The sequence below is a fragment of the Pyxicephalus adspersus genome, chromosome 8, assembly GCF_032062135.1.
Source record: "Pyxicephalus adspersus chromosome 8, UCB_Pads_2.0, whole genome shotgun sequence".
Taxonomy (NCBI): domain Eukaryota; kingdom Metazoa; phylum Chordata; class Amphibia; order Anura; family Pyxicephalidae; genus Pyxicephalus; species Pyxicephalus adspersus.
Genome location: NC_092865.1, coordinates 49042798 through 49055145, shown reverse-complemented (window position 1 = coordinate 49055145; position 12348 = coordinate 49042798). Strand labels below are relative to the sequence as shown.

Here is a 12348-nt window from a genome sequence, read left to right as displayed (position 1 = left end):
AGACATCCATGATGAGATGGCTGACAGGCAGCATGAGACCTTATCCAGGACTGAGGGAGACAGGTCAGGGGTGGACAGATAGATTTGGGTGTCATCAGCATACAGATGGTACTGTAAACTAAAGGAGGATATGAGACTACCGAGAGAGGAGGTGTACAGAGAAAAGGGAACGGGTTCAAGGACTGAAACAACATGGAGGAGAGTAGGAGAGGGGGAATTACCATTGAAAGAAACTTGAAAGGAGCTGTCAGACAGATAGGAAGCAAACCAAGAGAGAGCAGTGTCACAGATACCAATGGATAACTGGTTCACAAGATAACACCACTGTTTTACAATGAATGTTAGCATTGTTTCATGACTGGTACATCTAATTTTTATTTTGCTCCTTAATACAAGCTTCAGACTGTCGTAGTCATCCCCTGGGTCACTATATAGTACCTGACCCCAAACAGTTCTGCCTTCCAGACATTCTGACTGCCTCAACATTGCCAGAATCACCATAAGGGACAATAGGCAGCTTTCCTTATACATTTTCTTCTATATTTCTGATGATCTCTTACATAAACTTGTGCACACATTGTCAGAAATAAAGTTGTTACTGTTCTGTTTCACCCCAAATGTCTCTGACATTGCAGGCGCTGATAAAATTTATGACAATATTGAGGATATGATCGGGTACAGACCAGGCCCATGGATGAAGTGGAGTTGGTGTTTTATCACACCTGTGCTGTGTGTGGTGAGTTCATTTTTAAATACATTCAATGTATAGGTTGGGGGTTGTATGTGAAATTGACCAGTTACCAGTAACCCAAAGTGCCACAATGTTTATGGAGTTGTTCATATGGATATATTATCCAGGTTAAATCTGCTGAATGAATATCAGGTGTATCATTCACATGGGGTAAATTGATAACTGGACTGTCAAACTCCAGTCCTTGGGGAACATATACAGGTCAGGATTTGCAGTTAAACATATTCCAACTATTCTTACTAAATGTGTTCAGATTCTGGTCCCCGAAGGCACTAGTTGGACAGCTCTGATCTACTAACATATTAGGATTGCAGAGGATCCTTGTTAAAATATTGCATTTTACTACAGAATATACAATCACATTTCCAATTTGACCTTCTCCATCTATTTCTGTAATGCAGTCGGACTGAATATACAGTAGTCAATATGCCTGTTTGCTTTATTGTACTTTTACAACATGGGTTAAACAACACTTTGCTACAGCACTCCTGAGAGTCTGACCTCTTCTAGGGGGCTTAGCATTAAATTTTGGCTTTAACCCATTGTTTGTATACTCTGCACTACTCCAAGCTAACAGCCAATCGATGCCAGCATCAGGGCTACATATTTCTGCAAACTCTACAACAATAAATGTAAAATGAGCTAAAAATGATGCCGACTTTTAATTTTTGTTTTACCTCTTTGTAGGGTTGTTTTATCTTCTCTTTAGCCAAATATACCCCACTCACCTACAACAAGTATTACACATATCCAGACTGGGCCATTGGTTTGGGTTGGACCCTGGCTCTCTTCTCGATGATCTGTATCCCGTTGGTCGTGGTGTACCGAATTGTGCGCTCTGAAGGGGGGCTGATTGAGGTATGTGAAAAGGTTTAGTTCCACCAATTTACCCCATCTGCACAGATAATGTTTTTTTTTTTAATTATTATTTTGTCGATGAGGAAAAAGAAACAGAACCTGTCACAAACCTGGGCTATTTACTTACGCTAGTATATGAAGACAGATATGCAAAAACTCATGGAAGATCTAGCACTATAGAAAGCTGAAAATACAAAAAATTCTTCCAATTCCTGTGATTGGTTGAGCTGCATCCACCCCTTCCAACCCCCAAATTGGTCTGAGGGACTGTTCATCAAATATAAAGGACCAATAAAGTAGAGGAAGGTCCACTCTCAACTTAAGTTTAGATTTGTATTCAACCCCAATTTTATAGAAAGCACCAAAGATGCATCACCAAAGATGATGTTAGTCAGATATACAGAAATGTGAGTAACATTTATATCATTTGCATCCCATACAGGGACACTATTAATAAAAACATTTTGTTTCTGCAGAGGATCAAATCTGTCACAGCGCCCAGAGAGATCCAGCGCTGGGCTAAGGAAGAAGTGGGCTCCACCCCCTTCTGCCCCAATGGGGGTCATATGAAACCGACTCATGTCATTGTTGAGACCATGATGTGACACCCGCTCACCATCCAAACGGGCAAAAAAAAACTCCCCAAGGTACCCAGCTGTTTACTAACCCTCTCCCTAGAGTCAAGTCTGGAGACCTATTTGCACTAGAATTTGATTGGTCAGCTCTCATAGAGAACGTTGTATATTATGTGTGCGCACGTGCGTATTTTATAACATTTTATAGTGAGGTCCTGATCTCTCTGTGCAGAGACAACCTCATCAAAGATTTTAAAGATTTGATTTTTATATATAATGCAATATATTCTAATTATTTTTATGAATTTTATCTACCTCCAGTCAGGAGATGGTTCTTATTATAAAAAATAAAAGCGACAGACGGTCACAAAAAAAAAAAAAAAAAACAGTTAAAAAAAAAAAAATCTAAATCTTTCCACCTGAGCACGTGGAGAAACTGTATCTGTTAGGCTTTTAGGAAGCTACAAATCTCCACAAGCATTGTGGTTCCATAACAGCTGGAGAGCTTTACAACATCTGAGCCAGAAAGAGGAATCTAGGACTTTAACAATTCCAAAAATGTTACTTGGAAAAATTAATATTTGAATAGGATGGGGGGGCATGGCATAACTGAAGGGGGTAGTGCAGAGGTCCACTCCTGAAGGGTGGATGACCCTTTATCCCCTCAGATGTCACTTCAGAATGACCTTTAGAGTTGAGCTCGGACCTTAGACTTCACTGACAAATGGTCTATTGCAGGGGTGTCAAATCTGGCCGGCATTGTAAATATATTTGGCCCGGGAGAAAATACCAAATGTCTACTAGAGCTGGCCTGCCCGTAGACAGCGCATGCACTGCAAATACTACAAATCCCAGAATGCCCTGCTAGCACATCAATCAGGACCCACAAGCGCCCCATCTTCTGTTGACATTCATTAGTGACCTCCTCAATTGTACATATTTTTTCAATATCAAGGTTGGCCCACAACTTTGTCCAAATTCTTCATTTTGGCTCACTGTATATTTGAGAGTTTGACACCCCTGCTCTATTGCAATACAGTAATCAGGAAGAGTTCAGCAATGGTCCCTGTTTTTAAATACAGGAGTGGTTTTAATTTTTTAATTAAAATATAATATGCAATTATTATATAGGATCCCCCCATGCTATTTAATGGATAACAGTTGAAGCCTTGATCAGGTGCTTTGCTGCAACCTCGTGGTCTTTTTGAAGTTTGCATTATATCAAGACAAACACAATCACAAGTACTTTGGAGAGCTTTCCCCCAAACCCCGACTCCCCCCGAAGTAACTAATTTACCCAGTCAGTCCTGATGTACATAACATAATCCAAATTTAAGAAAAGGCTACCCCTAGCAAGTAAACTACAGGAAAAAAGTGTTTTTAACTCACATGTAGTACATGCATGGGGTCGTCCCCCTAAAACAGAATTGATTTGCATTAAATTGTACCCGTTGGTAGAAGTGAGTTGATTGGTAATTTCCTACCTCTATAATCTGTTCCAAAATAACCTGACTTAAAGTTACACTTCTGAAGGCAAGAAAATAAAGGTCAGATGAAAGCTGTTGTTACCAGGCTTCTTACTTAGGTATTGTGATGCAGAAGCCATTTTACTTTAAATTGACTTCATGTCTTAAAGTTATAACATGGAACAAGAGGGTGAAAGTAGCAGCTTTAGATTCCAAGCTTCCCAATGACTACCTTCACTTTGCAAACAAAAACCTTAAATAGATCCATCAACATGAACAAGAAATACTGTAAGAGATCTTACCTCAGTGTGTTCGCTGTGCCCAGTAAGCCAGTTTTGCATGCCAGTGCTGTGTTTAGATGGAGCTGCATTTGACCTGAGCCCTTCAGAAATATTTTTATCTTCCAGCAGGACGATAATGATGAAGAAATAGACAATGCCTCGTTCCAGCTGTTTTGTAACTGTAACTCACTTTAAATGCCGCCAGGCCCTGTATGTGTTTGGGCAAATCTGCACCACAAAAAGACATTCCTTTAACGTGATCTTTAACCCTTTAGATGGCATTTAGTTTGTTTCATACTAAACATTTTGTGGTTCTTACATCTTGCATTGGTGCTGCTGATCCCCTGGGTTGTCACAACATGACAGAAATGCCAGAACAAGGATCTGCATAGGACAGTCAGAGGTTGTAATGAAAAAGGCGTAAAGAGACCTAAAACAACATTTAAAATGAACTGAACATAGTAAAGTATTCTTTTTATGAGGTTCTAATGATTGGGTTTAGCTCTACTTTAAGTGTACATGGGCTATTGGAGCCTGCTTGATATACAGCTGCTGCATTGTGTTCAGTCTGAGCTGCCATCTTGCTGCTTTACCATACAACGTTTCCACCATACTTGAGCCCACTTCTAATAGATGCTGTGAGTTGTTAGCTCAGCAAGGCCAGGGGATGGTGTATAAGGGGCATGAAAAACCCACATCATGCTCCTGCTTTTAGTGTCTCACCAATAGGTGAAAAGGGTCTCTCCAGGTTCATTCAGCCAGTACACTCACTCTTTAATATAATGCCATGTTACTGTGCGTTACTGACTTGCTCAGGAAAACAGCTGAATTCAGAGTATAGCTCACCCCAAATCAGCCAATTTACATAATGACTTATCAATCCCTCGCAATAAAGTAAAAATGTCTTCAAATCCCTTCTCATACATCACATGACCTCACAGAGGATCCTAACTCTTTCTGGATAAAGAAAGAGTTGTAAAGGAAAACCCCAGTTTTTTATTTGACGTGCAAAGTTGTGTAGGTCAGACTCATTTTAAAATCTGATTGGTTTATTTTGGAAATAAGGACCTTATCCTGGTACTGTTGCTTTGTAAATGAGACCTAGAGCTCTATAAAACAGGAAATCTGACATTCCCTCAAACATTACCAGGGGGAATCTTCCATATCCATGTGTTTCAATGGCAGTAATTGAATCCCACCAGGGAATGTTTGAGGGAAACACATTGATGTGGAAGTGGGAATGTGTGTAGGAATGTCTGATTCCCTGTTTTATAAATAAAGCCTGTAGTGTTCCTTAAAAGAAATGTGGCGTTTTCCTTTACTACAAAGTCTATAAAACATTGTTATCACATTGTTGTTTATCATGTAACATTAGAAGCTTTTGTAATCAAAGTCAATAATAAAACAGATTCAGATAATTCAGAAATGGCAGTTTGGAGCCTTTTTTTGCACTCGTCACTATTCAACTGCCGCCATATTTGTTCTCAACACAGACACCCCAATTAGAGGGACCCTGCTGGCTCAAAGGGAGCCAGGGATTTTCTCAACATTGGTGAATAGATACAGAATGGCAAATAACGTTTCACTTTCATTTTCTAGGGTTCTGATTGGTCATTAATACATATCTGCTAATGTAGCAAAGGAGAACAGGATACAAGCTAATAGGAACCTGACGGGCCAGTGATATGATTTACAGAATGGAAATTGCTTAACGATAATTGCAGAATCATCTTGTGCTGTAGATGATGTTGTACAGGAAAATGCTGTCCAGGAATAGAGAAAGTGTCTGGCTTGTAAATAACAGGAAGAGATTATCAAGGTAAAGTGACCATAGATGTGAGATGACAGAAGGCTGCTGGTTCAGCAGGGTAAAGTCTCCTGAGTGTGGTCAGCAGCCATACAATGACATTGAGTCTGATTTATAAAAGCTCTCCAAGGCTGGAGAGGATACACTTCATCACTGAAGGAATGAATTTCCTAAAAGTCATTACCTATTTGTGAGCAAATGTTTTCAATCTTGGACCAGATCCATTCCAGGTTTGCTGGATCACCTAGCTTTACTGATGAAAGTGTATTCTCTCCAGTCTTGGAGAGTATTAATACCCATCAGGTTTTGTTTTTTTGTGATCGGTGTCCTATCAAACCATAATAAGGAAGGAGTTCTCTCTGCTCTTTGGATTTTGCTCCCTAGTTTATAGTGGGGATGTCTCCTATACTGGTAGACACATACCAAGGGATTTTGAACTATCCCAGCTCTTTCTAACACCAAAGGCTTGATTTATAAATTATTCCCCAGCCGAATTCTCTGAACTTCATTGGTGGCAAATTTTATGGTCTACAAGTCTCCTATTAAAACAATGACTCGTTCTGCCACCTGGTGGCCAATCCTCAAAAGTGCACAGGTGGCACAATAGGAAATGAATGGAAAATATACAAATTTCGTGAGATGTATAAGTTATAAAAAGAGCCCCAAGAAAGCTAGATAGATTTGCTATGCACTACATTTTCAATTTCAGAAGGTTCAGGCGGCATCTCTCACAGATTTGGTTCTTGATCCTCCAGGTAGAGGAGTGGTTACTAAAACCTTCCATAGACAAAACAATGACTACAATAAATAAAATTACATTTTTTTTATTATTAAAAACCCCTTTTTCACAATAATCCCATTTTTTTTTATACAGAAAAACATATTTACAATTGTGCCCAAAACAGGAATTAAAATAAAGTTCTCCGTATCCTATAACCTTAGCGTAATTTGTGCTTTCATGAATACGTAAGAAAACCTAAATCTGTAGAAAAATACTTTACAAGTTGAACTGCTTTTAAACTTGTACAGATAAAAATACTCATTTCTCATAATGCGGATCACCGGACACGACTGTTGAAAATGCATAGGAAAGGGTACGAGGAAACAATTATTCTTAAAGCCTTCGGTTTAAATGCAACGTTTTAAAAAACCCAAGAAAACAGGGAGCTCTGTACCCACAAATATTGCATATAAAAATACCTTCGGTACCTGCTATGGCACATATATTGTAAATGGCGGAATGCACAGCCGGCTGTATTGGGAATGTCTGGATACAACGCGCTCTCAAGAGGCTTCCTTCTTCATGGTTTCAGCTTCCAGTAAAGACATCTCTTGGTTCAAGTCATCTCCTGACAGTGCGATCATCTCCTGTCCATTTCATTCTGAACGGTGTCTAGAATGAAACGGACAAACTTCTTGTGGTTGGCTGAAAGGTCGATTAGCACAGCCAATCACGAAGCATGAATTAAAAATGTAGAGGTATATACATGAATACACATTATTCAGTGTTCAAACCAGAAATGTTTTTAAGCCAGGTGGGAAGAAATTGTAGGTGAGAGGCAGCCCCTGTATTGTGAGCCAAATTTTCAAAAACCACCCAAAACAGCGGGATGGTTACTAAAAAATGCTGGGTGGTGCACCCAGCTAAAAGGGGTTGGGGAGAACACTGATATTGTGTATGTAAATGCAATAATACTCTAGGGGTTTTACCTACCTATAACTCTTCCCCTTACCTTATTTCCTTCAGATCTCATTGTACCAATCCCAATGGGTTGGCATAATGACTTGGAGACCAACCGAGATTGCCCACCCCCTTAGAAGAACCCCAGCACACAACCAGCCTGACTCCAACCAGCACCATTAGAGTCAATGGGCCGACTAGAAATAAAGGGGGCTGTGGAAGAATTAGTAACAGGTCATGCAAACAGCTGTTAGGGGATGAATTAAACTTTAAAAGAGACATCCTAACTGGAAGCCACAGCAATCTATTACAAGGAGCATCAATGAAAATAAAATCAGCTTTGATTAAACATGTACCCACCCTGCTCTGTACAATGTAGTGAACCATTGTGCCAGGTGAACCATCCTTCAGTTCAAGGCAGCCTAGCAATTCTCTAGGCCAGCGGTCCCCAACCTGTTGTTCATGGCTCTGGATGGTGCACCCCCCAAAGTGGTCAGGAGAAGGGCCCTGCTTGGGGGGGCGCACCCGCCAGAGACGCGGACCATGACTCCCGTATGCATCGCATTCGGAGGCTGCAAGGGGAGAGTGGGTGGGGTTCTGGCATCATGACATCACTTTTGGGGGAAGTTTCTTACCCTTTGAGTGACACACAGCTCCCCGCGCATGCGTGGGCCGGAGTCCATTTATTTAGTAGTCTGTGGTGCCCAAAAGGTTGGAGAGCACCAATATATTCTGATTATTCACAAGCAAGCAGCAAAGAACCTACCACATCGTACTGGTTAATGATGGGTATAGTTATGCCTCAATCTCCTAGAGAATCTGCTGACCACTGATGGAACAAAACGATGGTCAGCTGACAAAAATGGCTCCTTAAGATGTAAGGAGGTGGTAGTTCACTTAATGGATAAAAATAAAAAAACAATATATATTTGAATGCACAAAACTTGAAAAACCAACTCAGCATCTAGTGGGTGGACCATTGTAAGGAGTTAGAAAACATTGCAAAATAATCTCAAGGCTTCTAAATAATTTCAATGAAGATCAAGCCCATGGATGGACATCTTGACCATGTGACGGGCGGCTGCTAAGGAAGACCTTGTCTTTTACAACCACTGAAGGTACAAAACACAGGGACTGGCTTGGTAGCCATTGTGTCAGCAGTGGTAAGATGATTGGTTCAACATCCTCATTGGAAATCATGAAGCTGTAAATTTTAAACCACCATTTATCAGGTCCAAGAACGAAAAGGTGAACCTCTTGAATATCTTTCTATCACTTTTTTGTTTCCCATCAGCCACGGTTTTCGTTTCTATGACGGCAAGTTTGGCAACCAAATGTGATTTGAATACAGGAATCACAAGGGTGCAGAGGTCCATTTCACAAAAACAACAGTCCAAAGTGCATCATGGCTCGCTCGTGTTGGCAGTGTCAGTGTAATATGGAAAAAATAGAAATAAATAAAAAGAGCTACAGATTTCCCTCTGATACATCATTCTGACAGGAACAAAGTAAAATGGCAGTGAAGTGCAGGTAACAGCATTCACTCTGTAACTTGGGAAGTGAATGGGGAGTGAGAGGAAAATCAATGGTAGAGTGCTGGAAGTGTGCGTGATATCACAGTGCCAAGTCAAATGCCAAAGGATTAGTATGCTTGGATGGCAGTGCATCATGGAAAGATGTTTGTGAGAGCAGCCATTTTTGCGAAGGCTTATCTAAAATTCTTGGAGTGTGATGCAGTGAATAAAGGGGGATAGGGAAGGTGGTAGTTCATGCTTTGGCAATAGGTGACAAATATAGAATTTGGTGGGTAGTGTGTGTGTGTGTTTGGGGGGAGTAGTTGTGGTTCTTATAAATCTACGGCGGTCTGGAGAGCCCCTACTGTTGAGGCTCAAGAAATAGATCCACATTTCATAAGGGGTCTAGAGATAAAATACTTTACATTGGGTGTTTGGAATAGAGTATAAAGTGCGTCAGTGATACAAAAACTACAAAAATGTGAGCCTCACGTGGAGCAATAATGATTAACTAAAAAGGAGAATATCACAAGCAATACACGGACACACAGGGACACTACGACTGAATTAGGAAAATTAGGTGCTGTTCTCTCAATCACTAGGGGAACACTGATCATTAATGAGAGGTATATAGGTTGAAAACAAAACTAAAAAAAATAAAAAACAAAACCCAATAGCACCATGAGAAAGGGATGAATCTAACAATGGGGACAGAGACCCCTTTTGTGGCCTGAAAACTGGTGGGTGCAAAGTGAAAGGTTTTTGTTTTAAAATAAGTGCTGAAAGTATAAAAAACAAGACTCTGAATGGAACAATTAGTGTATCTGTGCAGGAAGATAGAGGAAACTTCGGGCCCGAGTACCTTTGAGTTGGCTAAATGTTTTAGAGAAGGGGGAAGGCTGTCACACTTTCTCAGAGGGTTTTTGTGCTTGTTTTGGATTCCACGCTAGTTTGGCGTTTGATGGCATCTTCCCGTGGACCCCCTGATGGAGGACTCCGACTGATGACAAGATCCAGCCTGTCCCCAGCATCAGACAGAAGAGGCACGGCCAGGCAACAGTCAAAATCTCTGGTGCGCACGTGGTTTACCTGCGTGGAAGAAACATTTTTCAGTATATTAAAGTCAATAATATTTAACTATTACACTTTTTTAATGTTTTGAGTAATGTGAGGAAAGATTATAGCCCGCTGATTTTTTTTTTACTGTTGCCAGGGGCAGTTCAGTCCGGTGTTGATAAGGTTTTATTTGCTGCAAACATTAAAAAAAAAAAAAATTAAAAAAAGTCCATCAAGTTCAACCACTGGGGAAATAAACATCCCAGATAAAACCCTATAGACACAGTTCACCCAGAGGAAAGCAAAAAAAACCCTTAGAAACCCCGGTTCAATTTGCTTCAACAGGGGAAAAAATTCCTTCCTGGTTCCATGAGGCAATCGGAAGTTCCCTGGATCAGCAGTCTCGGTTACCTTGACTTTAAAACTTTAACCCCTAGATTCTGTGCTTCTAAAAATCATCCAGCTTTTTCATAAAGCAATCTATAGTAGTTGCTAAAACTACTTCCTAAGGGAGCCAATTCCACATCTTACAGTGAAGAATCCCTTCCTTATCCGGGGATTAAATTTATTTTCCTCCTGACGCAAAGCGTGCCCTCTTGTTCTTTGTAATGATCTCAAAGTGAATAATGGGGAAGAGAGTTCTCTATTTGGACCATTTATATATTTATACAGGGTGATCATATCCCCCCTTATACATCTCTTCTCAGGGGAGAATAGATTCAGTTCAGCTAATCTCTCCTCATAGCTGAGCTCCTCCATTTCTTTTTTTAGTTTAGTTGCCTTTCTCTGCACTCTCTCCAATTCCACAATGTCCTTTTTGTGGTGCCCAAAACTGGACTGCATATTCCAGATGATGGGTTCTGAATGCACCTGCCAGGAACTCTGATGTTGCGCACAAAGCCTATAGAATGGCTTTTCCTTCACCTACTGCATAAGTGACTATGGAATGGAGTTTCTTTATTAAATTTCCTTTTTAATTTGTTATCTGAACTGACAAAACTTTGTTTAATAATTGTTGCAGTTTCCAAATGTGGACGATGCAGTGACAAATCTACCATGCGTTCACCCCACCTCCCTCACTTTGGAATAAAAAGTATTGTTGCTAATGATTTATTTCCAGTGGCTGTTGTTGAGTACAGATCCTAAAACAGGTGCTTGGGTGTCATTCCCTAATATGATAGCCATCCACATTAAGGAGACACTTCTGCAGACTGTCCATAGTAGCCATATGGCACAGTGGGAAGCCAATTTAAAGCTTCTTCTAGAAAACACGTTTGAGACTTGATTGATTTTTATTGCACTTACCTGCAGGATTCGATCATAAGACTGGAGACCGCTCCTGTCTGCTGGACCACCAGGTCGGATCATGTTCACGTACACACCTTTCTCTACAAGGCCATCTGAGACGCTGAACCCAAAGTCATCTGTCTCTAAGTCCTTCATAACAGTCACCTGCCATGAGAGGGCAGATTTCAGAAACATTGATTTTACTTACTTTAACTTAATATTTGACCAAAGCAGATTTTATCTGAAGTTGCAGGTTTAAAATGTCTTTAATTGACTGGTTTGCAGATAGGATTGGCTCACTATTTGAAGCAGAGTATCCATGCTGTCCCCTATCCACCACCAAAACTGCCTACAATGTACAATGTAAACATCAGAACTGGATCATAAAGCAGATGAGGAAGATAACTTGGTGTTATGCTTTCAACTGGACCAAGTGGATGACCAGCTGCAGACAGATACCATAGGACTCCTTGGGAGGTCTTGTGGACTTTTTTTCACAACGGGTTAGAGCTGTTTTGGCAGCATAGGGGGTTTTAACGTAGGTGATTTTTAACGTTTTGCTTGATGGCAAACACAACAAAAGCAAAGCGGACCCAGAATGTTGGCTCACACAGATGCTCTATGTCATTGCTGCACACACCATGTGAAGCCTCACCTTGAGTAAATCAGCACTGGAGCAAACATCTTGGCCCTCATCTTTTAAGATTTTTGGGTCTTGGCTGAGCTTGCTGTCATTTTTGGGGCTGTTTCTAGAGTGGTGCGAGCTTGCCCTCCGATGCAGGAATCGGCTACTCTGATTGGAGTTTTCATGTATCAGTTTGCTGCCATCCAGGCCTAAACTTTGTACACTGCCCGTCATAATGGATGCCTGCGATAAAAAAAAAGAAAAAAAAAGAAAAATGAGACCTGGCCTTAATACAACATCTGTCCTGTATGCAAGAACATTGCTTTTACCAGGCTATAGAAACGTGAAGGTATAGATTCTGCCTGTTGTGTGATTTACAATAAATTCTAACGAATCTGCACACTAGCAGCTGGACATAACAACAGGTTGTACTGTGTGGAATTACAG

The 12348-nt window shown here is 40.6% G+C and overlaps 2 protein-coding genes across 4 annotated transcripts in view; one reads left to right on the top strand and one right to left on the bottom strand.

Annotated features, from left to right (window-relative positions):
• The window catches only part of SLC6A6 (solute carrier family 6 member 6), a 36973-nt gene extending 31616 nt beyond the window's left edge, over positions 1–5357 (top strand). The window contains exons 12-14 of the mRNA XM_072420515.1: positions 636–736; positions 1439–1609; positions 2086–5357. Coding sequence (XP_072276616.1) covers positions 636–736; positions 1439–1609; positions 2086–2214 — 401 coding nt within the window. The 3' untranslated portion in view covers positions 2215–5357. The remainder of the gene's footprint in view (positions 1–635; positions 737–1438; positions 1610–2085) is intronic.
• A 1195-nt stretch (positions 5358–6552) lies between these two features.
• The window catches only part of GRIP2 (glutamate receptor interacting protein 2), a 212701-nt gene continuing 206905 nt past the window's right edge, over positions 6553–12348 (bottom strand). For all 3 annotated transcript variants that reach the window (XM_072420513.1, XM_072420512.1, XM_072420514.1), the window contains exons 22-24: positions 11932–12144; positions 11295–11441; positions 6553–10022 (exon numbers count right to left, since the gene is read on the bottom strand). In XM_072420513.1, the coding sequence (XP_072276614.1) occupies positions 9846–10022; positions 11295–11441; positions 11932–12144 (537 nt within the window). In that variant the 3' untranslated portion in view covers positions 6553–9845. The remainder of the gene's footprint in view (positions 10023–11294; positions 11442–11931; positions 12145–12348) is intronic.